General features: G+C 40.2%; 1 protein-coding gene across 1 annotated transcript in view; it reads left to right on the top strand.

The window, feature by feature from the left end:
• The window catches only part of LOC308398938 (anoctamin-5-like), a 31,346-nt gene extending 5,782 nt beyond the window's left edge, over positions 1-25,564 (top strand). Inside the window, exons 2-20 of the mRNA XM_080885832.1 lie at positions 4,686-4,744; positions 9,370-9,477; positions 12,861-12,929; positions 13,106-13,390; positions 13,582-13,701; positions 13,777-13,883; positions 13,964-14,098; positions 17,882-17,987; positions 18,260-18,320; positions 18,639-18,790; positions 19,116-19,190; positions 19,276-19,522; positions 19,621-19,799; positions 19,925-20,022; positions 21,458-21,588; positions 21,694-21,899; positions 22,020-22,198; positions 22,952-23,057; positions 23,175-25,564. Of these exons, the coding sequence (XP_080741958.1) occupies positions 4,686-4,744; positions 9,370-9,477; positions 12,861-12,929; positions 13,106-13,390; positions 13,582-13,701; positions 13,777-13,883; positions 13,964-14,098; positions 17,882-17,987; positions 18,260-18,320; positions 18,639-18,790; positions 19,116-19,190; positions 19,276-19,522; positions 19,621-19,799; positions 19,925-20,022; positions 21,458-21,588; positions 21,694-21,899; positions 22,020-22,198; positions 22,952-23,057; positions 23,175-23,402 (2,651 nt within the window). The 3' untranslated portion in view covers positions 23,403-25,564. The remainder of the gene's footprint in view (positions 1-4,685; positions 4,745-9,369; positions 9,478-12,860; positions 12,930-13,105; positions 13,391-13,581; positions 13,702-13,776; positions 13,884-13,963; positions 14,099-17,881; positions 17,988-18,259; positions 18,321-18,638; positions 18,791-19,115; positions 19,191-19,275; positions 19,523-19,620; positions 19,800-19,924; positions 20,023-21,457; positions 21,589-21,693; positions 21,900-22,019; positions 22,199-22,951; positions 23,058-23,174) is intronic.
• The last annotated feature ends 433 nt before the right edge of the window (positions 25,565-25,997 follow it).

The raw sequence follows: 25,997 nt of genomic DNA, 5'->3' as shown, positions 1-25,997 counted from the left end.
AAAGTATGCCTTCATTATTACAGGGAGTAACACAATCATACTTTGAATGCATTCTTATAGTTCAAAGTAAAAATGAAATACAGTGTGTTCCTCTCAAATGTGGTGGCACAGAAATGCAAATAAAGCACAAGCACTGAAGTAAAATGTAAGCGCAGTCACAGGACTCCATGCAGGTTTGTGAAAATCTATGTTCACCCCACGAGTGATTAAATTGTATAACCGTCCTTGAGAGCAATAAGTTGAAGTGACTTTATCAGACTCTGATATCATTTTGGAGAATGCTGTTCTTCGAGTCATTGTCCTGTTGCATGATTAAGTTTAGCTTTTGGACAGATGACCTTTCATTTGACTCCAGAATTCTTTGGTATACAGAGGCGTTCACAGTGGGAATGAGGTGTTTGTGTCATGTTGTGTGTGGTTTCTGCCAAACGCGGTGCTGTGAATTATGACCAAGCATTTCCACTTTGGTTCCAGAAGTCTTGTGGTTTGTTCAAATGTAACTTTGCAAACCTAAGTCTTTTAAAGTCTGAGATTCAACTCTTTTTTGAGCATCGCATTGAGGTGAATTTGCTAGAATGTGTTCTTGGGAAGAATGGAAGCTGTCTTGTGTTTTTCACTTGTGGATAATGTTTCCCACTGTAGAAGGATGAACTTCAGACGGTGTGGAAATAGCCTTATAATCCTATCCAAATTAATGAGCAGCAATTGTTTTTCTATTATTGATGTCCCTCTTGGTAATATGTAATAACACATATTGTGTGTATTGTGATAATAACACACACCTAGACCTCCAAATTGCCCAAACGTCTGCTTTAATAGAGGTGTTCACACTTACAGTGATCTTTAAATCAAGTGTATTTGATTACCAGCACCTGCCTGCTATTCTTCCTCTTAATTCCTAGGGAAGCAGTAAGGGGGTGTACATTAGCCATTCATGTGGCTAACGTACACATGAGTGGGTGACTGAGTGGGTAGGTGATGTAAACTTTCACATCCTCATGTTAGATAAACACTAAACCCAGGATGCTGTTTCAGATTGAGAAATGCAGGTTGACTTTCATAATCTTTGTTTCGGTGACTCAGTGTGATGAGGCTGCTAGCCTTACAGTGTCACACAAAAAGTGAAGCTATGTGTGCGTCTCATCTGGGGGCTGCATGTGTCCCCAAAGCTGCAGAAATTAGAGACACCTTTTCTGTAACAGGCAGTCCTGTAGCAGAAATGATTGTGATTGTGCAGAGGTACATTTGACTACTTTGGTTGTACCTTAGTCCAGCTTTGCATATATCTTCATGAACACATATCCTTCGAGCAGGCTGCCTGCCTGCAAAGAGTGGAGCGAGCACAGAATCAAGTTTTGTCAGTTTACTGTAAATAGAAAGGCAGCACGGGCTTGTCTGTATTTTCATATCATTAGATTGTCTGGATAAAGATAGATTATTGTTAGACGATAGCAGTGACAGAAGTGTTATAGCCCCTGCTTTCTTTTCTTTCTATTCTGCAAGATCAGTGCTGTCTTTAGGGAACCGGTATCCTGGCACAAGGTCTCCTCTTCTCTTCCACTCATGTAATGTGAATTGATTTCTGATTTCTTTAATTATTTAGAGTAATGGAGATTTTCCAACTCTGATGCTGGTCACTCCTCACTGTTCTTAATCTTGCTGACGGAATAAGTTTGATGTGAAGCAGTAATTGAGGGGAGATATTTGTCTGGAACGCAGCGCCAAACCAGGACGGCGCCTCCACTGTGTTTTACAGATACAGATGTTGTATCAAACCAAAGGTCTGAAAATTGGATTCATTTAGTCCATTCCTTGTGTAATTTGGCATACCTCAGCCTCCTTTCCTGGTTCCTGTTCGTTAGAAATGGCTTATTGATATTTCTGATGTGGCTTCAGCAAACATTAGATGGATCAGTGGGTGCATCTCCCAGGTCCTGTGTCAGGTTCATCTCTTGAGTTGGTGATTTTTTTTTTTATTGTTGAACGATGATTAGGTCAGTTTTAAGTGGCTTATACAATAAAACAAATGTTCCTCTGAAAGTGGGGATTTGTAAAGAGTAGACTGAAAATAAGTGAAAAAACAGCTAATGACAAAAGAAAACTTTGAGAGACCTTTGGAAGGTCTGAAGAACTATTGCTGAAGCCCACTATTACAAGAATGAGGGGTGGCTCAAGACTTTCGCACAACACAGATAGACTTTATCTTAAAGATCTTAATGATTGTTATTTCCTAACACGATTCAAATTCCAATGATGCAGAAAGTAAAGATGCGAAAATAGTTTTTCGATTGTTCTTATGATAAAGCTCTGAAAGCTCAGTGCATACATCTGCTACAACCTTGTTCTGTTTACAGCTCATAACACCAGCAGATGCCTCTGCTTCGGCTACATGTGAATCTCTCGCCTTCCTCTGCTCCGTCTGAACATCAGTACAGCATCATGTCTCTGGATAGAATCAACTCATTTAGGAAAAGAGATTAGTTGATTCTGTTCTTGGCTGCATCGCACATGTATAAAGTCACTACCTCCTGGATGAGTTTGCACTGATCTACTTCCAGTTTTGGCCTTGTGGTGTGTCTTACAGGGCAGGACCTATGGGCATGAGGTATGCACAACTTTTTATGAACTGGAATCACTAAAAGCACATCTCTCAACTGCATCTCAGTCATGCAACAGGTTTTGAAATGCTGTTTGGCTATATCAGGGTCAATACTCAGCAATGGTGCTCTCATTTGTTTTGGAGATGGTTCAAAATGCCACTGTTCATTTCCCACGAAGTTAGTAACATGTTTTTTGACAATCATGCTGACGAGAGAGTATCTCAGCTCCTGTAAATAGATAGCAGGAGATGTGTAATTGGGTTAAATGGGTGGAAAGTGGGTAGTTAAAAGAGCGCATGGCACTTCTCACTTATTCAGTTTTGCCCAAATTAATAGCTGTCTCATTTTAATACGTGGTAGTAATTTCCAGTGAAGACTCATTTATGGCCATCTGTTCTAGTAAGTGTGTCTGTTGCCCTGTTTCACAGAGGGAACGCTACTTTGTGTTTTCCTTCAGTCTGTCTCTCTGTGGAAGTTGCTGGCCTTTTGCCTTTGTTTGCTCTAAGCCAGGTTGTGATAACTGTGGACGGCTTGGCACAGTTGGAGTTAGACCAAAACAAGTGGGATAAAAAAGATAGGAGAGGAAAAAAGCAGCTCACACAGGGTTAATTGGAAAGACGGTGTAATATGCTACTTATATTTCCTGTGGATTCTTATAGTCTAACTGATATGCCATATTCTTACTCCAAGTGCCTCTTTAGGCCTCTCAGTGAAGTACTGCTGCTATTGGCTGTCACTGCTGTCTGTCAGACCCTCCTGCTTAACGAAAGGTCTCTGCCAGTGCAAGCTGAGGGAGACTGAAGCGCTTTGTGTTCTTTGTGTGCTGCGTGTGTGCTTCTTTTAGGAGGAGGCTGGACCCTTTGATACAACAGCAACCTCAACGGCCAGCTCCTCCCTCTCACTGATGTTTTTGTCATGCAGCCTCCCCCACAGGAAGTGCAGCTTTCCCACCATCCAGGAATAATAGGGAAGCAGGCGGCTAGCAGAGCAGTGCAACATGAGCACATTTCCTCTGCCAGAGTCTGCCACGCAGGGCCGGAGAGGCTCTGCTGGAATGTGGCGAGCCATTGCATAAGTGTGTATGTGCAATGTGGCCTTTGTGTTTTCATCTCTCTCAACTCAGTACTTACAAACATGGTGATAGTCAGTATCTCCTGATATTGCCTCCTGTAGTCTTTTTTTCATTGGCTCTTGTTATATTGATGCTGTCTACTATGCATTTGTAGCCATAACAGTAATTTGGCAGCTGATTCTTCTTAAAGGGATGTTTTTGTTATGAGTGAGCTTTAATTTATCCTGCGGTCCAAATTATTTGAACTAGTTTAACAGTTACTTACTGTCAATTTAGATGATATATATGCAACTATTGCTTTTGAGAAGTTAGAAAAATCAATCATGTTTAATTCATTAATCATGTTTTTTGCTTAAAGTCTGCAAATTTGTAAGTATGTGCATTTTAAGCTTAATTCACTTCAACCAGGTACCCGTCTCTGGGTTACCTGTTTAAGATTGGCTATGTTTGAGTTTATGTGCTGCTAATCCTTCAGCAACACAAACTAACATGAAAAAGACCACTAAGTCCTACGTGAGACAACCATTTACTGACATGAACAAATATATCATTTAATGATTCGACTTATTCGACTGGGCAGCAAAGTGGTGGAGTAGTTAGCATCTTGTTGCACCTCAGAGCAAGAAAGTCTGGAGTTCATGGGACCGTTCTGTGTGGAGTTTGCATGTTCTCCATGTGCCTGTGTGGCTTCTCTGCAGATATTCCTCACACTGAGTTGTGTGTCAAGTTAACTCCTGTCTAAGGTGTATGCCACTTTTAACCCTATGGCAGCTGGAGGAGGCTCCACCACCTCCGTGACCCTGAATTGGATTGGAAGCAAATGGATGGATGAATGGATGGAGTGTATTTAGACCAGTTCAATTACAATACAATAATACGATAATAACTAGATAATTACTATGCTATTACATACCAAAGACTGAATTCTAAAACATGAACAGCATTGTTACTGCACTCTTCTGTACAGCTGTATAATTCTCTTGATGTTATTCTTTTCTTCATTTATTTTGCAGATGAAAGCAGCGGAAATGGTTCTTTATCTGAAAGGGCACCACTGCCAGGAAATACAGAAGTGAGTGCTGGTGTATCTGTGAGCATTTCAACACATTCCCTTTCTATCTAGCTAGCTAAAAAAAATTAAGACATTTTGGGAATGACAGTTAAAGGTTTATCACTTTTTTGCTAGTTGTATGAGAGGAGCTGGTCAGCTCAGAGCAACTATTTTTCAAAAGTAAACCGATGTGCACACAAAGCACTGGTTAATGTGCTATGCCTCCTTTGTTTAATACAATACATACTGGATGCATTGAAACGCTGCTAGTTGCTAACTTCATGATGATTCCTATCTCCCTACTAAATGTAAACAAGCATATATAAAAATATCTATTTCCATTAAGATTTCCATTAACAGTTAATTGAGCAGCCTTTTGTCTGTGTGTTATTTCCTTTGTAGTCAACTAAATTGTTTATGTCAGTGTTCACTGTATGTATGAGTAATTTTAAAATCTTAGATGACCCTTTGGTGACTCACCCCTCTGATTGATGACTCTGATGAGTCACAAGATAGCCATGTTATCACAGAGTGCCGCTCATTTCAGCAAGACTGAAATAAACTGTCTCTTTGGTTTTTCAGTGACATAATGAGGTCATTCCACAGATGCACTATGTATCTTAATAATACAAATGATGGTATATTTCTGATATGTGTGCATGAGGTTTCAGTGCATAACCATTGAACACTGAATCGCTATATTTTTAAAATTTTCTCATTAGGTCAAAAGATGTTTTATTAACCGTCCAAACAGGGTGTAGTTGACCAAGCTGTATTCCTCTGCCTCTGGTCTATATGTCCCTGCTTCTGCCAAATTATTTTTACCGCCCCATCTGATTTTTAGCACTGCATCTGAAATGATCCACAGTGCAAACAACACTTAAATCAGATGCTGTCTTTCACTTTCAGCACTGTGATCCTGTGACAGGTATGACACAAAGTAGGGGAGGGGAATGATCTGGAGTGCTTCTATTCTATTTTTTTTTTATTAAACCACTAAGCACTGTTGTTTCAGAGTTAGCTAAATTACCTGGAGAAATCAACAGGAAACTCACAAGAAAATCCTAGAAATATTTCTACTTCGTGTGGAAAAAAATACTTGAAAAATACTGATTATCCCCGATTGTTAACATCTGAATTTCCTACAACTATGAGTTCTGCAATGCTGTATTTAAAATCGTTGAATTGCACTCAACAGGCCACTGTCTATGAAGAAATGAAGTGCACTGCTTGCTGGCTTTGAAAGTAATGGTGCCGCTACTGTGATGGGCCGATAAAGAATAGCAGCCACACTCCTGAGTGAAAAGATCGAGCCTAACCTGAGAGTCATTCACATATGGTTCAGGATGCTGTAAAACACATAACTTGCATATATGTTAACTCTAAAAATCAGAAAACAGACTTTTTCTGCAGGATTGCAGAAAAAGTCTGTTTTCTAAGCCTAATATTGCTGCATTATTTTTAAACTGGCAGCATTTTGTGCAGTTGAAATTTAAGATTTTTTCATTTAAAACTGAGGTTAAATAGCAATAAGTGGAAATGTGATTTAATCTGGGATGTTAAACAGTTTGTCTCGACTGGGTCACCTGTGTTTAAAGCCATAATAAGACAGATAATGTCACAGAAAAATGTTGTAATATTATTTTAAAGGCTGTGGTTGTGTGATCTTGTTTAGCTGAAGTTATAATTAGTTTAGTTGTTATAAATGGGAAACTGACAGCAGTAATAAACACTAACAGGATTCAGACAATAAACCCTCTGTGGTTTTCTCCCCACAAATTGCACCCTGAATATAAGAAGCTGAGTCACACTCCTTTAGAGGAAAGTCTGTTAGTCAATGACAGCGTCTGATAAGAAAGAAAAAAAAAACCCTGGGTGGAGTGCAGCAAACTGCTCAGGCAACATGGCACTTCAAGTCCTAGTCAAGTCACTGTAATAGTATATAGTTCTTAAAGTATGTTTTGTTTTTTTTAAACATTTCAATTCAAATGTATGTTACCTTTTTTATTTTGTTATTCTTTCATTGCAAGACGGGTCATGCAATCAATGACAGACAAAAATGATTAAAATAAACAAAAATGGAAAAGCAGCAAAGATTTAATATCATAATAAGAAATGAAGCCATATAAATGTGAAACATACTAATAGAACAACAAAGCTAATCCACAAAATGACATCATTTAAACTCAAGTTTTCCATGTAGTGTGTTTTGGGCATTAAATTAATTAACATTATTTTTAGACTTTATCTATAAACATTAAAAATATATATACAGGCAGTTCACACTAACTAGCTCAAAGTGGAGTTAAGACATGCTATTTCTCACTATTTTTATTGAATATCAGCTCAAATATCTCGTTTTGCTACCTACCATGCAGCACCAATTATTTCGAGATCCCAAGCTAAATTATTTAATGTATAGTACAAACTCAGATTGCCTTTATATGCAGAGAAAACTAACATACATTCAATTTCTTTTTTTGTTTAATGATCGTGCGTGCATGGATGCATGATAGATGAAATTAGAGTAGCTGAAAATAATGGTTATTGTTTATTTAAGCGTAAAGGTTTCTTATATACGGAAACAGTAAAGATGAATTTCTACATTAATGGAAAAGTATTTAATGTTAGAATTCTAAATGCATTCAGGTAATCAAATACTGAAATTTAAGTAACGATACAGACACGACACATTTTTCCTCTACCGTCCGCTATTTTTGTGTAATGTTAGGCTTTGATTGTGTAGCGTTCAGGCTTTGCAGTTAAATCTGGTTTCTTTACAGTCATCATTGTTGCCCTCTAAATGTTTCTAGTCAGAGAAAGTGTTTTTTTAAAAATGCTTTTCGGCTGAAGAGCCAGAACGGGTTGATGTCTCTGTAATCAGTGGTCTAAACTGCATATATCATCCTCAGACCCAGCAATTAATTTTTTTCCTATGTTGGGGACATGAGTTTACGATCACTTTGTCAAGCAGCATTTATGGAATCTGCATGACTTCTCTGACTTCATTTCAAAATGATGGAAATTTCAGCTTCCATATTTTATGGCCACAAGAGAGGTTAAGTAACACTGTTTGTTTTGGGGACTTTTTGCAGATATTATAATTCGATTGCATAAGAATTGTTTCTTCAATTTGAGAGTCTTAACTTTGAGTTAGTAGGATATCAAAATTGCACAGTAATTTTACTACTTCCAAAACTAAACTTCATTGTCCTCCGTAGTGGACACCAGGACTTACTGCCTCTTGTCATGTAGTCTTCAAATAGTCCTAAAATAGAGTGTATACTGATAACACACAGACTTGTTTTTCAACTTCTTACCTTTGAAAAATGCATATCAAACTTCTCTGCTGCTATATGATTATGGCACGGCTACCATGTATTGCTAACTTTTGGAAATTTAGCAAAGCTCCGTGCTCCACCATTGCTGTAAAACAATGGCCAGTTGGAGTGAACAGAGATGACGCGACTTTCTATTCAGCAGCTCTGGTTTCAGCATGATTTAGATAACCTAAGATCTGAATTTACTAGCTCCTAGTTATAGCCAATTCAATAAGCTGAGACAGATGCTTCAAGAGTAAGCTGTCAGAGTAACAAATGATCTTGATGTTTCTGATAAGTGGGAAAACCATAATCAGAATGCTTTATTAATCCCAGTAAAGAACAGTAACTAACTAAACTAAATCAAATAATATAATCAATAAATATTATACAACAAAGTTATAAATAAATAATAATGCATCTAATAATAAATATCCCAGTATATTACACAAAATTAAATATATATAGATCACATTGTTATATTGACTTTGTAATTTTCTCTGCAGAGGATGTGATGTTAAGGATGTGCAACGATTGCAGTGCGCACGTGTGCATTAGATGGAGGATTGTACAGTGAGATAGTCACAGGCAGGAGTGATTTCCTGTGTCTCTGAGCGATGCATTTGGATAATCTCAGTCTCTCACTGAACGTGCTCCTGTGACTGACCTCACACCCACTCATGGAGTGGGTGTGAGCTATTGTCAAGCACTGTCTTTATCTTGGACAACATCCACCTCTCCGACACCACCTTTAAAGAGTTCATTTCCACCCCTACAACATTACAGGCTTTACGGATGAGTTTATTGGGTCTGTTGGCATCCAGGATCCTCAACCTGCTGCCCCAGCATGCAACAGCATAGAGTATGGCACTGACCACAACAGATTCATAGAAAATCCTGAGTATTGTTTGGATAAAGAAAAAAAGAATAGAATAAAGCTCTCTGGAAAGTGAGAACTCTCTTAAACAAAGTGGAACAAGGCTGCCATGGAAAGATTATTTCCTTCAAACATCTATCATATACAATACTTCTTATCCATAATGGACTTTTGAAGTTGTCATTTTAGCCCCTTCTCCAAATTTTGACACAAGGTGTTATGTCATCTGTATGATCTTTAAGTATGATTTCAGCTTAATGTCAAAATATTTTTTTCTTTGTGACTCAGGAGGGTATATTTCCTCTGTGCTTTTTATGTATCCAGTTGTATGAGTGCAAGCCTGAGTCAGTTTAATTTGTTTCTGTCTGTATCTGTCAAGGGTGGACGTATGTTTGGCTTCCCAATGTTTCAAAGCTAAAAGCTCTACTTTGTGGTTGTTTCTCCTGCAGACAGACAAACTAGACCCAAGCAGAGACACTGTGTTCTTTAGGGACGGAGTGCGAAGAATAGACTTTGTGTTGTCCTACGTAGATGACAAGGACGGAGAAAAAAAACAGGTAAGCGTAACAGAAAAGGGCCAAATTGTCATTACTTGCCTACTCAGCGTTTTAAAATGCTAGCAGACAATATTATTATGCAATTTCTAACTGGAACAGGAATCCATGCTGTAAAGAGGAAGTGAGAGTCAACCCCTTTTCTGTGAACATATGACATTTGTAAATGGAAACCCAGACTGTTAATCATGTGAGACATCCTATGAGCCAAGATATGAAGCAAGGCCAAGATGTGAAACCTCTATAAGACACTGTGCCTCCTCCTCATCATGTAACTTATTGAGATCATCTCAAGCAATGTGAGAATGGGGCTTTAAACATCCTAATAGCAGTGGGTCAACAACCCTCCAAAGAGAAGATCCTCTCAAGGGGTTAAATATCTTGAGTTCTCCCTCAGTTATTTAAGAAGTGAAGGTACACGAAATATCTTCGTGAGCCTTCATGAGTTGCCTTCCTTTCAAGCAGTGAAGAGGGAATAGTGTCATACAATTGCAAGCTATGACACATCCTTGATTTAGTGCTGACTGTGCGTCAGCACTAAATCAAGATTTCAGACACTTAACTGGTCATCATCAACTTTGCATTATTCATCACAGTCATCGCTGCGGTTCCATTATGGGAAGAAACTATGTTTGCATAGTTTATGTTTGCAGAAACTAATATACAGGCCTTGGAAAACTACTATATGTTGCATTGTGGATTTGGTGGGTATTGTAGAAGAAACAGATTAAACAGAGAAAGATAACATTGTGGATTGTTATATCGTGCCCTCGAAAGGGGCTCTTTTGGACACAGAAGCTGGATGGTGAACATAGCGGATCCAAACAGCCAGATACATCCTTCAGGAGACTTTAAAGGCCCAAAAACAAACCTTTAAAGAAGTGAATACCTGCAATATTTCGCTGTGTGCTTCTTTTGTACTCAGAAATTTGTTTTTACTGTCCCCAAGTGGTCAAAAAATTGCTTGGGGAAAAAAGTAGACGTGCAAACATCACATAGATACAAAGCTATTAAAGAAACAACAAGGGAGTGGTCACCTGAGGAGTGGAACAAGTTTAACATTGCCAGGCTTTGCTGGCTAATGCCATCTAGCTCTGTTTATGTACAAAATTGGGTTTTTACTCCAGTCAGAGACAATATCAGAGGAACTGATGAGAGTAATTCTGTGGAAATTATCACAAGTGCACAGAGTGGTAAAATAGGCCTAAATATATTAATATATTTCTACTACATTGGCACTACTGCTTATTTCTAATGTGAAAACTGCACTTTAGAGCTCTGAAACTTAAAACTGCATGCACTTAAAGATTACAGGTTGCTCAGTGTGTTTAGCTTTTACACTTTTCCTTAGCCTCCTAAAGGAGAATTGCTTAAGTTTGTCGCCAGATCAAAGTGGAATTAATTTTGTTAATTGAATATCTTCAGTGGTTAATATGGTGCAAATATAAATGGACAGTTTTCTCATTTGTGTTCTAGAAGCTTCAAAACAAAGCAATGTTTAAAAAAAAGGCCAAATCTAAAAATGTACACGACCTTCTGAATATAAATGAAAGGAAATTACTGTGACAGTGTGACACAAGGCTAGGCTTTACTCAGTAGCGTTTAGTCAGCTCTACTGATTATATTCTGAGTAGTCTTTAGCTCAAGAGGTAGAACAGGTCATCTGAGTGGAAGGTTGGTGGTTCAATCCCTGGCTGCTTCAGTCTGCATGCCAGATACTGAACCCCAATGTGCATTTACCAGGATGTGAATGTTACATTAGCACTCAGGTGTAGAAAAAAGTGCACGTTGTATGAAATGCTTTGAGTGCTCCAGTAGAGTCAATTTACCGTTTATGGAGCATATTCAAAGTATCTATATTACACTTACAGGATACGGTGTCAGAGAAAATGCAGCTTACTGAAACCTACAGTAATCTGGTCTGGAGCAGGTTATCTAATAGTTACTATGCTGATTTTCTTTTATAGTACACCCCTCTGAACACTTATTATGTCATGCTTAAGTTTACCACATAAGAGATCTGATTCACTATTTAATGGCAAATTCCAGTATTTTCTTTTAACAACCTCCAAACTCGAGACAAATGGCAGTAGACTGAGTCTTATCCCTTTTAAAAATACTTTCCTTAATCCTCCAGGAGGGACTTATCAGTGGGGTGCATACTCTCAGAGTATCACATACACCCACTGGATAACAAGGAAAACCACAAAGAGACACATGCTCCCACAACAAGTGGCATCTGTCTCATCTAATGTCCATGTGGCCTAGCATATATAAAAAAGACACAGAGCTCTAAGATCCAGGATAGCAGAGCACAGGAGCTGCGTCTGGATACAGGGCCAGTGCTGCTCAGTTGCATTTCAGGGAGAAAAATCACTGATGCAGTGACATAGAGCACACTAGATCCCCAAGGAAGTGTTATAAATACCCTTGCACTCCGAGGAGAAGATGTTTACATTTTCACTCTCACAGCCCTCACGGATAAGATTGTACGAGATCAAACATTCATATGTAGGTATGATCTTGGTAATACAGTTTTTTGTTAACTTTGCTGAAATGTATTCACTCAATCAAATGCAAATGTTTTGTCATTTGCTAGGGTACCCTCATGTTAACCACACCTGGCACCACAGGGCGTATAGGGGTGCGTGATGTATAAATATGGGCGTGTTCACCTCTGTTCTAAAAGTTTGATCTGACCAAGATGATGCTGGATGTTGAATAGCAAAACGACAACGTTCAAGCTCACGTGGGTTTTAGCAGACGTTAGAAAACCAGACATGGTACACTTTCATGATGGCATCTGAAATGTTCTGCATGAGTTTCCAAACATCCAACACAAACATGACACTTTTTGTCATTTGCTTTAAGAGGCTTGCCAAGATTTCAACTTTAACCACATTTTTGTATCTGTCATTTGAATACACTGAATATATACATAAGCTATTTTTTATAGCTCACTGTTGTCATGTTTTATTTTGATTCATTCAAAGTGTATCAAATAAAGGTACATTTTTATATTTTTAAATGTTTTGTTATGTGGCCATCCCTCCCTACATTAAGGAGTGAAGGTCACTTTTGTGCTTCTGTAGCAGACATGTGGGCAGTTGTGCTGTCAGTTACTGACATGCTCAGTGCCTGTTGTTGATTAAGATGTCAACTTTTCCCTGAATAAGTTGCTGGTGCTTTACCAGTTTTAATCCGAAACCCGTGCCTGTAGGCCTTCATACCTTCATTTGGGAAAACTGTAAAGGTTTGAGTCGTAAATACTCATAAATAAATAGGAAAAGGCTTTGGCTGAATGTCCCTGTCATGGATCCGTAAAAAGGAAAACAGGCATGAGTCTGTTGAGCGCCAGTGTTTTTGGTTTGTGTGTTTATCCACAGGAGAGAAGGAGGGCGTTTGAAGCCAACCTGGAGAAAAGAGGACTGGAACTGGAGACAGAAGACAAATCGGTAAGAAATTCAACTGTGTAGTTCAAGCGCCACCTAGTGGACAGTGTGCTAAGGCACACCTGAGTCCAGATATAATTGTCTTAAAGGGATGGCTAAGTGTTTGACAATGCCATGATTATTGCCTCAAAAATCCTAACAAAGATGCTTCCTTTAAGTGTTCCTTATTTTTCCACCAGGACTCCAAGGACCAAAAGACCTATTTCCTAAAGATCCACGCTCCAAGGGATGTACTGGCCACCTACGCTGATGTCTTGAAGATTAAAGTTCCCTTCAAGAAGAGTGACATTCCTCAAAGTCAGGATGTCGCTCTGGAGTGGCTCACGCAGCCTTTTCGACTGCCGGGCAACATCATGCACCCAGAACCGGACTATTTCACCTACCACTTCGACAAGACCAAGACTGACTTCTTCCTCATCGGGGACAAAGACACTTTCTTCCCACCATCCACAAGAAATAGAATTGTTAGTATTTCAAAGATATATTTTAAATCTCTTAATGATTTTGTTTTTTATTAATTAAGATCCTTTTATGGGTTTTACCCCAATGACCACAAAAGTGTTTTGTATCAGTCAGGCAAAACGTAAAATGCATTTGGCTGAAAGGGTAAATCCAAATCCTTTAATCTTCTGTTAAACCTCCTTCTCGTTGGTAGGTGTTCTACATCCTGTCTCGTTGTGCGTACTACAAAGAGGGGCAGAAAGATAGAGAAAAGACGGGAATCAAGCGATTACTCAGCAATGGGACCTACACGGCGGCCTTCCCCCTTCATGATGTAAGACACGTTGCCAACTTCAAAGTGTGTTTTGTTCAGCGGGTCCTGTTTTGACATTGTGTCTTTCGCTTTCAGTGTCGGTACTGGAAAAAGGGCAGAAATGCAGAGGAGCGTTACAACCTGTACAAGCACTGGGCCAGGTTTCTCTGCTTTTATAAAGAGCAGCCCCTCAACCTCATCAAGTAAACAAACACACGTCCCATATCATCTTACGTCTAAAATTTCCATTTGTCTTGATGTTAAACTCTTCATTTGCTTGCAGGAAGTACTACGGAGAAAAGATCGGGATCTACTTTGCCTGGTTGGGTTTCTACACAGAGATGCTCTTTTTGGCAGCTGTTGTGGGCCTTATATGTTTCATCTATGGAGTGCTCAGTTATGATGACAACATAACAAGGTTAGTGCCACCAGGGGGCATCGCAGCTGTTTGGACAAACCTAAGTAAACAATTTACTTCATCTACTTTATACAGGAAGAAGTCTTTTTATTACTGTAAGTACACCTGGCTAAAAATAAGCTTATCTGATGTTGCAGTAAATCCTGCTTCCTGTGAAGGTTATAGTTTTTTTTTCTTTTGTTTTGCTTAAATTATTTTAGAAAGAGACTAATTACACTTTGCAGTCAATTAAAGCAAAGTTATATTTTGTCTGTTATATGTAGTCTATATTGAGCAGAGTAGGCTAGTTAACATACACAGCGCTCTCTATAATGTAGAAGGTCATCAGCACCACAAACTGCAACCTTCCAAATAATAATAGCTCTCAGACTGTTTACTGTAAATCATAACAATAAAACTTTTCATGATCTGACATTTTAGCTGACTGCAATAGTTCAGGCTAGGGGAGACCATTAAACTGCCATTTAAGTGTATGTAATTGTTGACCACAGGCAGAGAGGTGGTACAGTGAAAAGGTCCTGGCTTCAAATCCATCCTTTCTCTGCGGGTATTCTGGCTTCCTCCCACAGTGCAAGGACATGCATTTAGTGGGGTTAGGTTAACTGGTGATTCTAAAATGCCAATAGGTATGATTGTGTGTGTGTTAACCCTGTGGAGCTGGTGAACTTTCCAAGGTGTACCCCGGCTCTCACCCTGTACTAGCTGGGATGGGCTCCAGCTGCCCTGCAACCCTGAACTGGATAAGAGGAGGAGAATAGATGGATAATTGCTGACCAGTGAAAACTAAAACCAGCAGGCATATTGTATAATAAGAACCTGTGCTCTTTAAGGAAGGCACACTGATATTTTTTCTCACATTCACCAACAAGGGGGCTGGTGGAGTCAGTGACGGACTACTTGTTTCACCTGTTTAACAGTCATAAAGTGTGTGCTGGGATTAATGTCAGGGCTCTGTGCAGGACTTTCAAACTGGTTAATTTCTATATAAACTATGTGGACAAAAGTATTGGGCCACACCGCTTCACCTGTGAATTCAAGCGTTTACAGTCCCATTACTATAAATATATACAGTGGGGCAAAAAAGTATTTAGTCAGCCACCGATTGTGCAAGTTCCCCCACCTAAAATGATGACAGAGGTCAGTAATTTGCACCAGAGGTACACTTCAACTGTGAGAGACAGAATGTGAAAAAAAAAATCCATGAATCCACATGGTAGGATTTGTAAAGAATTTATTCGTAAATCAGGGTGGAAAATAAGTATTTGGTCAATAACAAAAATACAACTCAATACTTTGTAACATAACCTTTGTTGGCAATAACAGAGGTCAAACGTTTACTATAGGTCTTTACCAGGTTTGCACACACAGTAGCTGGTATTTTGGCCCATTCCTCCATGCAGATCTTCTCGAGAGCAGTGATGTTTTGGGGCTGTCGCCAAGCAACACGGACTTTCAACTCCGCCACAGATTTTCTGGAGACTGGCTAGGCCACTCCAGGACTTTCAAATGCTTCTTACGGAGCCACTCCTTTGTTGCCCGGGCGGTGTGTTTTGGATCATTGTCATGTTGGAAGACCCAGCCTCGTTTCATCTTCAAAGTTCTCACTGATGGAAGGAGGTTTTGGCTGAAAATCTCACGATACATGGCCCCATTCATTCTGTCCTTAACACGGATCAGTCGTCCTGTCCCCTTGGCAGAAAAACAGCCCCATAGCATGATGTTTCCACCCCCATGCTTCACAGTAGGTATGGTGTTCTTGGGATGCAACTCAGTATTCTTCTTCCTCCAAACACGACGAGTTGAGTTTATACCAAAAAGTTCTACTTTGGTTTCATCTGACCACATGACATTCTCCCAATCCTCTGCTGTATCATCCATGTGCTCTCTGGCAAACTTCAGACGGGCCTGGACATGCACTGGCTTCAGCAGCGGAACACGTCTGGCACTGCGGGATTTGATTCCCTGCCGTTGTAGTGTGTTACTGATGGTGACCTTTGTTACTTTGGTCCCAGCTCTCTGCAGGTCATTCACCAGGTCCCCCCGTGTGGTTCTGGGATCTTTGCTCACCGTTCTCATGATCATTTTGACCCCACGGGATGAGATCTTGCGTGGAGCCCCAGATCGAGGGAGATTATCAGTGGTCTTGTATGTCTTCCATTTTCTGATGATTGCTCCCACAGTTGATTTTTTCACACCAAGCTGCTTGCCTATTGTAGATTCACTCTTCCCAGTCTGGTGCAGGTCTACAATACTTTTCCTGGTGTCCTTCGAAAGCTCTTTGGTCTTGGCCATGGCGGAGTTTGGAGTCTGACTGTTTGAGGCTGTGGACAGGTGTCTTTTATACAGATGATGAGTTCAAACAGGTGCCATTCATACAGGTAACGAGTGGGGGACAGAAAAGCTTCTTACAGAAGACGTTACAGGTCTGTGAGAGCCAGAGATTTTCCTTGTTTGAGGTGACCAAATACTTGGGGTGGCTGTAGCTCAGGTGGCAGAGCAGGTCAGCCACTAATCAGAAGGTCGGTGGTTCGATCCCAGGCTGCACCCTGGCTGCATGCCAAATATCCTTGGGCAAGATACTAACCCCGTGTTTGCCTACTGGTGGTGGTCAGAGGGCCCGGTGGCGCCAGTGTCCGGCAGCCTCGCCTCTGTCAGTGCGCCCCAGGGCAGCTGTGGCTACAATGTAGCTTGCTATCGCCAGTGTGTGAATGTGTGTGTGAATGGGTGAATGACTGAATGTAGTGTAAAGCGCTTTGGGGTCCTATGGACTAGAAAAGCGCTATACAAATGCAGGCCATTTACCATTTATTTTCCACCCTGATTTACGAATAAATTCTTTACAAATCCTACCATGTGGATTCATGGATTTTTTTTTTCACATTCTGTCTCTCACAGTTGAAGTGTACCTCTGGTGCAAATTACTGACCTCTGTCATCATTTTAAGTGGGGGAACTTGCACAATCGGTGGCTGACTAAATACTTTTTTGCCCCACTGTATAATATATATAAATATAAAACCAAGCACCAAGCTATGCAGACTGTAGCTGTTGTGTTTGTGCTCTTTTCTTTGTCACCAGTGTTTACATCCTATCACACTCTTGTCACAGATAGAAAGACACTTTTTCAATCCATTTAAAAACCAAATAAAATATACAGGTTCTAGACTTCCTGCTCAGCCCTCTGCCTCACACCTCCTCCAGTGCACTTTGGGTCAGATTCAGGGTCTTCAGCTGGTAACCTGTCACTAATGTTTCACCCTGTACCCTGTACATCTCCAGGTGAGGCGGCAATTGGCTACATCAGGATATCCCTCTGCCACCCCCTGCATCTGACCCTCCTCTGTAGCCACAAACAGTAGCTCATTTCCTCCACTTCTTCGGCTAGTTCCTTGACAGACCTCTGCAGGCTTGCGCCTCTTGTCCCTGTAGTTGGTGGAGCTGGATCACCGAACTGTTCACAAAAAAACCCTGCACACCCAATTTTAAGTGGATAAATGGAGGCTGCCCAGCCTGCAGTTCACTGCCAGATCCGAGCACTTGAGCCACTTTAGGTCATGTGCCGCTACTATGCCCTCTAGGTCTAGAATGGACGAACAACACACGAGGCCAGAGGAAACCGTGAATGTGCTTTAGAGCGATGAAATGTCCCTTTAATGCTTATACTATGGCAAAATACCCTTTTTAGACAATATTATATACAGACACTTTGAATATTATTGAATTGCCTTCTACTGTGTGTACTGTATGTTCATCTGTGGGTTTCTTTATTTTGTTTTATTTTTAGCAAAGAAATATGTGACCCTAAAATAGGAGGCAGTATCATGATGTGTCCTCTTTGCGATAAAAACTGCACTTTCTGGAGGCTCGACTCAACGTGTCTCTCATCCTGGGTAATTATTCCATTTCATATATTAGCTGGTCGCGTTATTATAATTTCATTTACACATATGTTACATTGTATCAATTTATTTAAATCAATGCGGTTTATGTAATCAGTGAAAAAAGGTCAACTATTATTGCATAGACTAAAATGTTTTAGATTGACCACATTTAATCATACAGCTACATACTGAGTAACCAGCATGTTACCCTGTTTGTTCCCAGCATGTGATCTCTTGTGCTTGTCTGAGGAACCTATACTTTTCCATATTCTCTCTTCCAGCAATCCCATCTGTTTGATAATGAGGCAACCGTGTTCTTTGCCATGTTTATGGGGATCTGGGGTAAGTGTCAGTCTGTGCCGCTCTTGCTGTTTTTGACTTCTGTAGGAGATCCAACGAAACCCCCTCCTGTTGGCCAGATTTTCCCAGTTAAAGCCCTTTCACACGAAAAGAGCGTCCAACTTTGCCTAAACTGCTCCAGTCCGGGAAGATTTGCTGGCACAATTATGCTGTTATGCCAAAGCAGCGGGGCTGTTTGTAGGTAGCATAGCATAAAATGCAGCATAAAGCCAAATGGATGTGAGAGTTATGAGAGTTTTGATCGATCTTGACCAGTTATGGTTTTTAAAAAATGCCGTGTCTTTTTCTTGACTTTGACAGTAACTCTGTTTTTGGAGTTCTGGAAGCGGCGCCAGGCCCGGCTGGAGTACGAGTGGGACTTGGTGGACTTTGAAGAGGAACAGCAAGAGCTTCAAACTCGGCCTGAGTTTGAGATCAAATGCACTAACAGGAGACTCAACAAGATCACACAGGTGCTTTTCAAACTATTAAAGTTATAATAGGCAAAAAGCTTGGACCTAAAGGAAAAAATGGGAATTACACTGAGTACAAAGAGTGCTCCTCTCTCTGTTTTAAGGCTCCCCTTCCCAGGATTTAAACCTCATTCTCACAGGTTAAAGCCCTCATTGCATTTTGCACCCATTTCCCTCTTCCTGCTCCTTTACACTGCCAAACCTTCTGCCTCCCACTCGGCTTTCTAAAGCTGGAAAAACAGATATTGCAGTTAAATTTGCTGAAAAGGTTATTTGGTATTTTTCTGTCTGTCTGAGCTTTAAATAACAACAATTTATCTTTCAGGAAATGGAGCCATATCTCCCCCTCCACACCAGGTGTGCTCGCTACTGCCTCTCTGGAGCCACTGTTACATTCTGGGTAAGCGATTATTCAGCTGAAGTGCATGTGTGTGTGATTTTATAACTAGTCACAGCTTTATAAATCATGTGTGTTCTCTCCACAGATTTCTTTGATTCTGGCCTGTATTACTGGGGTCATAGCATATAGGTTGGCTGTCTATGCATCCTTCGCAAGTATCATTGGCAACCATAAAGGAGAGTCCGGCAACCATAAAAACAAGACCCTGCTAGTCGGCGGATTGATCACCCCACAGCTGGCGACTTCTGTCACCGCTTCCTGCATCAATTTTGTCATCATCATGATCCTTAACTTCTTTTATGAGAAGGTGGCCATCTGGATCACTGATATGGGTACTGGGATTTAATTGGGCAAACAGGATTTAGAAAATACAATAAAACTGATGATTTACTATCTGATCTGCTAACTGATGATGCTTTGCTTCCTGCAGAAATACCAAAAACTCACCTGGAATATGAGAACAGGTTGATTACGAAGATGTTCATGTTCCAGTTTGTCAACTACTACTCCTCCTGCTTCTATGTGGCCTTCTTCAAAGGCAAATTTGTGGGTTACCCGGGTAACTACACATACATGTTTGGCAAATGGAAGAAATTTAGGAATGAGGAGGTGAGTTTTAAAAGACAGCATTTAAGCATTGTTTCTTTTTTTCTAAACTGAGACGTATTTCTTTAAGCAGACATCCTCATAAATACAAGAAATGTGACAGAAAAGCCTGTCTCTTGCTGTCCTAGTGTGACCCCGGAGGCTGCCTGATAGAGCTGACCACACAGCTGTTGATCGTCATGGCGGGGAAACAGTTATGGGGGAACATTCAAGAAGCTCTGCTGCCGTGAGTACCGTCAAATGTTTGTCTTATTTGGCCGAACAATAAGCCACAATCTGTGAAACCATCATCAGCTCCAAAGTCTGGAAAAAAGTCAGAGATTTACATGAAACCACAAAGATAATACATTAACTATCTATGGCGTAAAGTTTAGTTAAAAATATTTTACCCTACCCTTAGAAAGAAATGTCCAAGAGTAAAAAATGTAACTTCAATTTCAGCAAATATGAAGTTAATTTTCATATAAACATTTAATCCAACAACCAAATAACTGTGTGTTAAAGTCCTCTCCAACCTCCTGACACACACACACACACACACACACATGTAGACACAGCATCATTTACATATACACACTATTGCTTACCCACACACATCACAGTTAAGTGTATGACACTTAACATGCCACATTCACACAAGCACTGACTCTAAACTGAGTGCTGTCTGAATGCTCTCTTCACACACATTCATACTCCGATGGATGCATCAGAGAGCAACTTGGGGTTAGTGTCTTGCCCAAGGATACTTGGCATGCAGACTAGAGGAGCCAGCGATTGAACCACCAACCTTCCGATCAGTAGGTGACCTGCTCTACCTCCTGAGCTACAGTCACCCCACTCCTAAGGACCCGAGTCCCTGCTTTAACACACCTAATTAAAGTGATTCGCGTATTAAACGCCTGATAACAAGATGATCACTTGAATTAAGTGTGCTGTAGCAGGAAAGCACCTAAAAACCTAAACAAGTATCCACAAGGATCGGCATCTAGAAGCACTAGCAAAAATTGTCAAACCAGGGCCTAACATTGGGGGTGGAGCCTATCCCAGCTGTCATAGGGCAAGAGGCCAGGTACACCCAAACCCCTCCATTTAACGCACGGAGCCACCACATCCAGTTCCCATTGTGAATTTGACTGTATTGCTCTTTGTATTGCCTCACCTTACCTGATTAGGTAGAAAAATGCCTTGCTTGTTGACAGTCTTCCATCATACAGTAAATCTTCTAAAGCCTGAAAACAAAGCCCAGAGGCAGTTGGGAGAGTTTCCTCTCTTGAATTACATTAAACTGAAAAGCTGTCGTGCATTTTTTGTCCAGCCATGCTAAAAGAATTTCTGCCTATTGCAGCTTAAAAGTGTAAGTGAAGATCATTAGCTGGATTTTAAGTGCCTGGCGCATAAATGAAAGCGACTTAACAGAAAACAGTATTTATAAAAAACTAAAAAAAATCACACTTTTTACATGAACCCATGACAAAATGAAACCTTCTTGAACCTTTGAAATTGCTACAAAACAAGCAGGGACTTTAGAGGTGCTGAGGTGGTGTCTTAAACTCCCAGAGGAGAACTGCATCTTAAAATCTGCAGCTTGACGTCACCATTCTTGCTCTGAAAATCTCGTTGTGGAAAGCTCCACCATATTTTTTCCATATTTTTTTTGCTAGGTTGATGCGTAACTGGTGGAGCAGCAGAAAGGGACGTCACAACCCCGAGAACCATTACAGTCGATGGGAGCAGGATCATGTTCTGCAGAACTTCAGCCAGCTGGGCCTGTTCTACGAGTACCTAGAGATGGGTGAGATGCTTCACTAGTCTCTCTGATAAATTCAAATATCAATTAAAAAGTCACATTAAACAGGAAATGTTTAACTTGTCCTGACTGCTTTCCCTGTAATTCCAGTGATCCAGTTTGGCTTCATCACTCTCTTTGTGGCCTCTTTCCCCTTGGCCCCCCTTTTGGCCCTGTTCAACAACATCCTGGAAATCAGGGTGGACGCCTGGAAGTTCACCACCCAGTTTAGGCGACCAGTGGCATCCAAGGCTCGAAACATCGGAGCATGGCAGGAGATCCTAAATTCAGTGGCCATCTTGTCTGTTGTTACCAATGTGAGTTTTTTTTCCCCTTTCATCGCATTTAAAATGAGGTTAAACTTCATGAGATAGTGCTTACGTATCAGCCTGGAAATAAGCTTCAGAAACAACTTTTTGTGGTCCCTTTTCTTCCAGGCTTTCATCATGGCCTTCACCTCAGACATGATCCCCCGTATGGTGTACCTGTATGCCTACAGCAACAGTACCAGCATGAAGGGCTACATCAACAGCAGCCTGTCAGAATACAGAATACCGATACGACCACAAAATATGACTGAGGACAACTGGTTTCGTCACTTCAATACGACCTGCAGGTATTAGAGCTGAAAGAAGCTCTTTAGATATTTTCAGCATATTTAAAGCATTAATAAATATCCTTTACAAAATATTGGTAGAATGAGTTAACCAATGAAAGTCATTGCAAGACTCTGCAGTTCGTGCCTGTCAATGGAGTGTTTTAGGATCTTTCATCTGAGATTCAGGCTCACTAATCTTACAGTGTTGTTTCCAGCTGCTACATGCAGCAATTGGTGGTGAAAAGGCTTTCGTGAGGCAAAAATCAGAGTAAATATTTGGCATTCTCACTGACTGTAGATGAGTACTAATGTTGTGTTTACATGTTAGCAAACATAACTTTTATGAAAGGCATTTCATCAAACTTGTCAGTTAGGTTCAAATTACTGTTTGCATAGATCTACGTACTTTTCAGTTTATTCATGTTTCTGTCTGTTATGGGAGCCTTATTGTACACTCACTGGTAACTTCATTAGGCACACACTGCTAGCAGCATATTGAACCCTCTTTCGACTTAAGAATTGCCTTATTTCTTCATGGTTGGCTGGAAAAGTTCCTCAGAGATGTTGGTTCACATTGACATGACAGCTTCTGTAGCCCATTCACTTCAATTTATAAGGTTCTTCTGCAAGCATTGGTGGTGTATCGAGTGGTTATTTGAGTTAGTTTCCCCCAGAGATGTCAAACACTGGATATTTTCTCATTTTCAGACCATTCTCTGCAAACCCTTGAAATTTTTGCATGTGACGCCGCTCTCTTGTTGGTCTGTACAGATACCGTGACTACCGGCACCCTCCAGGCCACAAGAACGAGTACACTCACACCATGCAGTTCTGGCACATCCTGGCAGCCAAAATGGCCTTCATTATTATCATGGAAGTAAGACAAAATACACTTTTCCCTCACACGTTCCTCACTCGTAAAAATAAATAAATAAATAATAACCTGAATTAATGTTGCAAAGTGATGATATCTTTACCAACGCTCTCTTTGCAGCATGTGGTCTTTGTGGTGAAGTTCTTTATTGCGTGGATGATCCCAGACGTCCCGTCAGATGTGAAGGCGCGCATCAAGCGAGAACGATACCTGATTCAAGAACACCTGCATAACTACGAGGTGGAAAGGCTCAAACTGCAGCTGAGTGCCAGCTTCATCACAGAGCCGCAAACTTCGGAAACGTCGTTGACGCCAGACAAACACGAAGTGCTTTCTGAGTGCCTGTAGCACCTGCGTCGCACCTCCAGCTAACCAAGCCGAGGGCGGACATGTCTGTGTATTCTCTTCTCCCTGAGAACAGCCATATGCAAGGGCTTCTGTCTTTGAATTCAAAACGCTATTTGTTTCATTTTGGATGGACAATAAAGCCTTCCACATTATACTCCTATGTTAGGAAACGCATAGATACAGCATTTAAAATCCAGTGCAGTATAACATTTTATTTTCCTTAAAATCAGCTTCTTTTGCAGACGAAGCGTTTATTTTCCATAAAAACTGTATTTACATTCATCTTTCTTTGTCATAAAAGCATAATCTCTGTGTTTTCTGATACAGTTAAGGTTTGTTTTCTTGAATGTGTGACAGTGGGTTTGATTCCTCTTTAAAGAGCTGACTGTGACGTCAATTTAGTATTCTGCATGCTAGTCTTTGATGAGAATGAAGGACTGAATATTTAGTCAGTTGTGAATGTAGAAAACACTCATGCTTACAAATATTTAAAAACATATGCGAGATGAAACACAAGTCAACTGGCGGTGCTTCCTCGGACAGCTTCACCATGATTAGTTTTTTATTTTTATTTTAATAGGTAGCTACATAACAATATGTCTACTGATCTACAGCCGAGCTAGTAGACTATGAGTTTCATTGTTTGAGTGTTTATTATATGTAGAAAAAAGCTCTTTAAAACTGTGCATTTGAAAACCAAGTACCTCCATCACACTGCAGTAACACTGTAACAATCAGATGTGTGGTGTTTTTCCACTCACTCTGACCTGAGTTAGCGACAGAAATAATGCGTTAAGACAGCAGCTGCAGGCTCGTGTCTGATCTTCTGCTTGTATTACCAAGTTGCTGCGGGACCAATTGTAAAGTTTCTCTAAAAACAAACAAACAAACAAAATAGACTACATGAAGAACATGTTGTCAGGGCACTGGACAGATCATGTGTTGGTTTTACTTTTCCCCGTTTATACAATAAATGGCCAACTTTTAATTTTCAACTTTCACATTAGTTATGTCACCACATATTATTAATCGTCCAACCGCAAGCTGAGAACTATACAGGAAGCAGATCTTCTTGTAGCCTGGTGGGGATATGTATGAGTAACATGAAATGGTTTTAGTAACCAGCTCATTAACTATAGCTGACGTCTAAGTGCTGCTGTAGATATAAAGATGCTGTTTTTTTAAGGGGCTATAGTGCAATTAATTTATTGATCCATTTCTGCCCTGTGGCCTGAAGCATTTGTGTTTAGAGTTACTATTTTTATGCTTTTACATTTGCCTATAAAAGACCTTGCAGCATTTGGGTTCTTTCTTTTAGATCAGGGGTCCCCAATCTCAGTCCACGAGGGCCAGTGTCCCTGCAGGTTTTAGATGTCTTCTTGATCCATCACAGATTTAAATGGATAAATGACCTCCTCAACATGTCCTGAAGTTCTCCAGAGGCCTGGTAATGAACTAATCATGTGATTCAGGTGTGTTGACCCAGGGTGAGATCTAAAACCTGGAGGGACACCGGCCCTCGTGGACTGGGATTGGGGACCCCTGTTTTAGATTGTCCTCTTCATCACCTCGTAACTGGCCAAGAAGCAGTGTTAGCTCAGACAGCTCTTCCACCACACTAATGAAAAATAAGACTCCTGCTTTACATTTTACATTGTAGCAAGCGTCTGATTGATTATTTTTTTAATAAGTTGATCATTTGTCATATAGAGTGCGTATAAATCTGTTATGCTTTTTTAGGTTTCCGTGTTTGTGCTTTAACTTCTTACAGTAAAGCGGCTGATGCAATCAGCAGGATATATCTGACAGTCGACACTCACTCCAGTCTCAGGATTTAAAATCTTTCAGTGTCTGTTGAGCATGACTGTTTACTGAGGCGTGCAAAATCCCGCAACATCCATGATGGACTTCCCAACAAACGAATGCCTTAAACATCTGTCTTAATTTGTTTTTGTATGTTTTTTTTTAAAGAAAAAAAATTCCTATCTGTTTCTCAACATCTGTTGCATAGTATTTGTTACTGCTGCAAACTATGTGCAGTGTACCAGTTTTGTGCATGAACTGTGATCATGTAAATATTTTGTCAGTATCAATATGTAAGTTTTCTGTCGACTGTTGAACAGGAACTTATTAAAATTGTTAAAATTCCCAATAAATAAAGAAAAGTCATTTTTTGTTGGAGCTTTATTTTCAATTACAATAAGACACCCAGCGCATCTATGTTTTGCATCTTTCTCCAACATAAAGATCTCATCCAACTTTATTTTAAGATCACGTTTTTCTCCACAGAAAAACATCTGTACAATTTAAACAAGCTTAACAGTTAATATTTGGCACAACCACCCTTATTCTTCAACACAGCCTGAACTCTCTTAAGCTGCTTTTTAGTCATTTCTTTAAGTAGTCTTCAGGAATAGTTCTCCTGTTTTCTTGAAGGACATTCAAAGCTCTGCCTTTTTCTGTATTTTGTGTCAAGATAATCCAACACTGCTTCGGTAATGTTGATGTCCAGGCTCTGCAGAGGCTGATCTATGACTGACAGTGCTCCATTTTGTGTTTTTATATATTTGCTGAAAATACTTTGTCCTTAATGAG

This window comes from Rhamphochromis sp. 'chilingali' (assembly GCF_963969265.1).
Source record: "Rhamphochromis sp. 'chilingali' genome assembly, chromosome: 6".
Classification (NCBI taxonomy): Eukaryota; Metazoa; Chordata; class Actinopteri; order Cichliformes; family Cichlidae; genus Rhamphochromis; species Rhamphochromis sp. 'chilingali'.
This window is presented reverse-complemented; position numbering and strand designations above follow the sequence as displayed.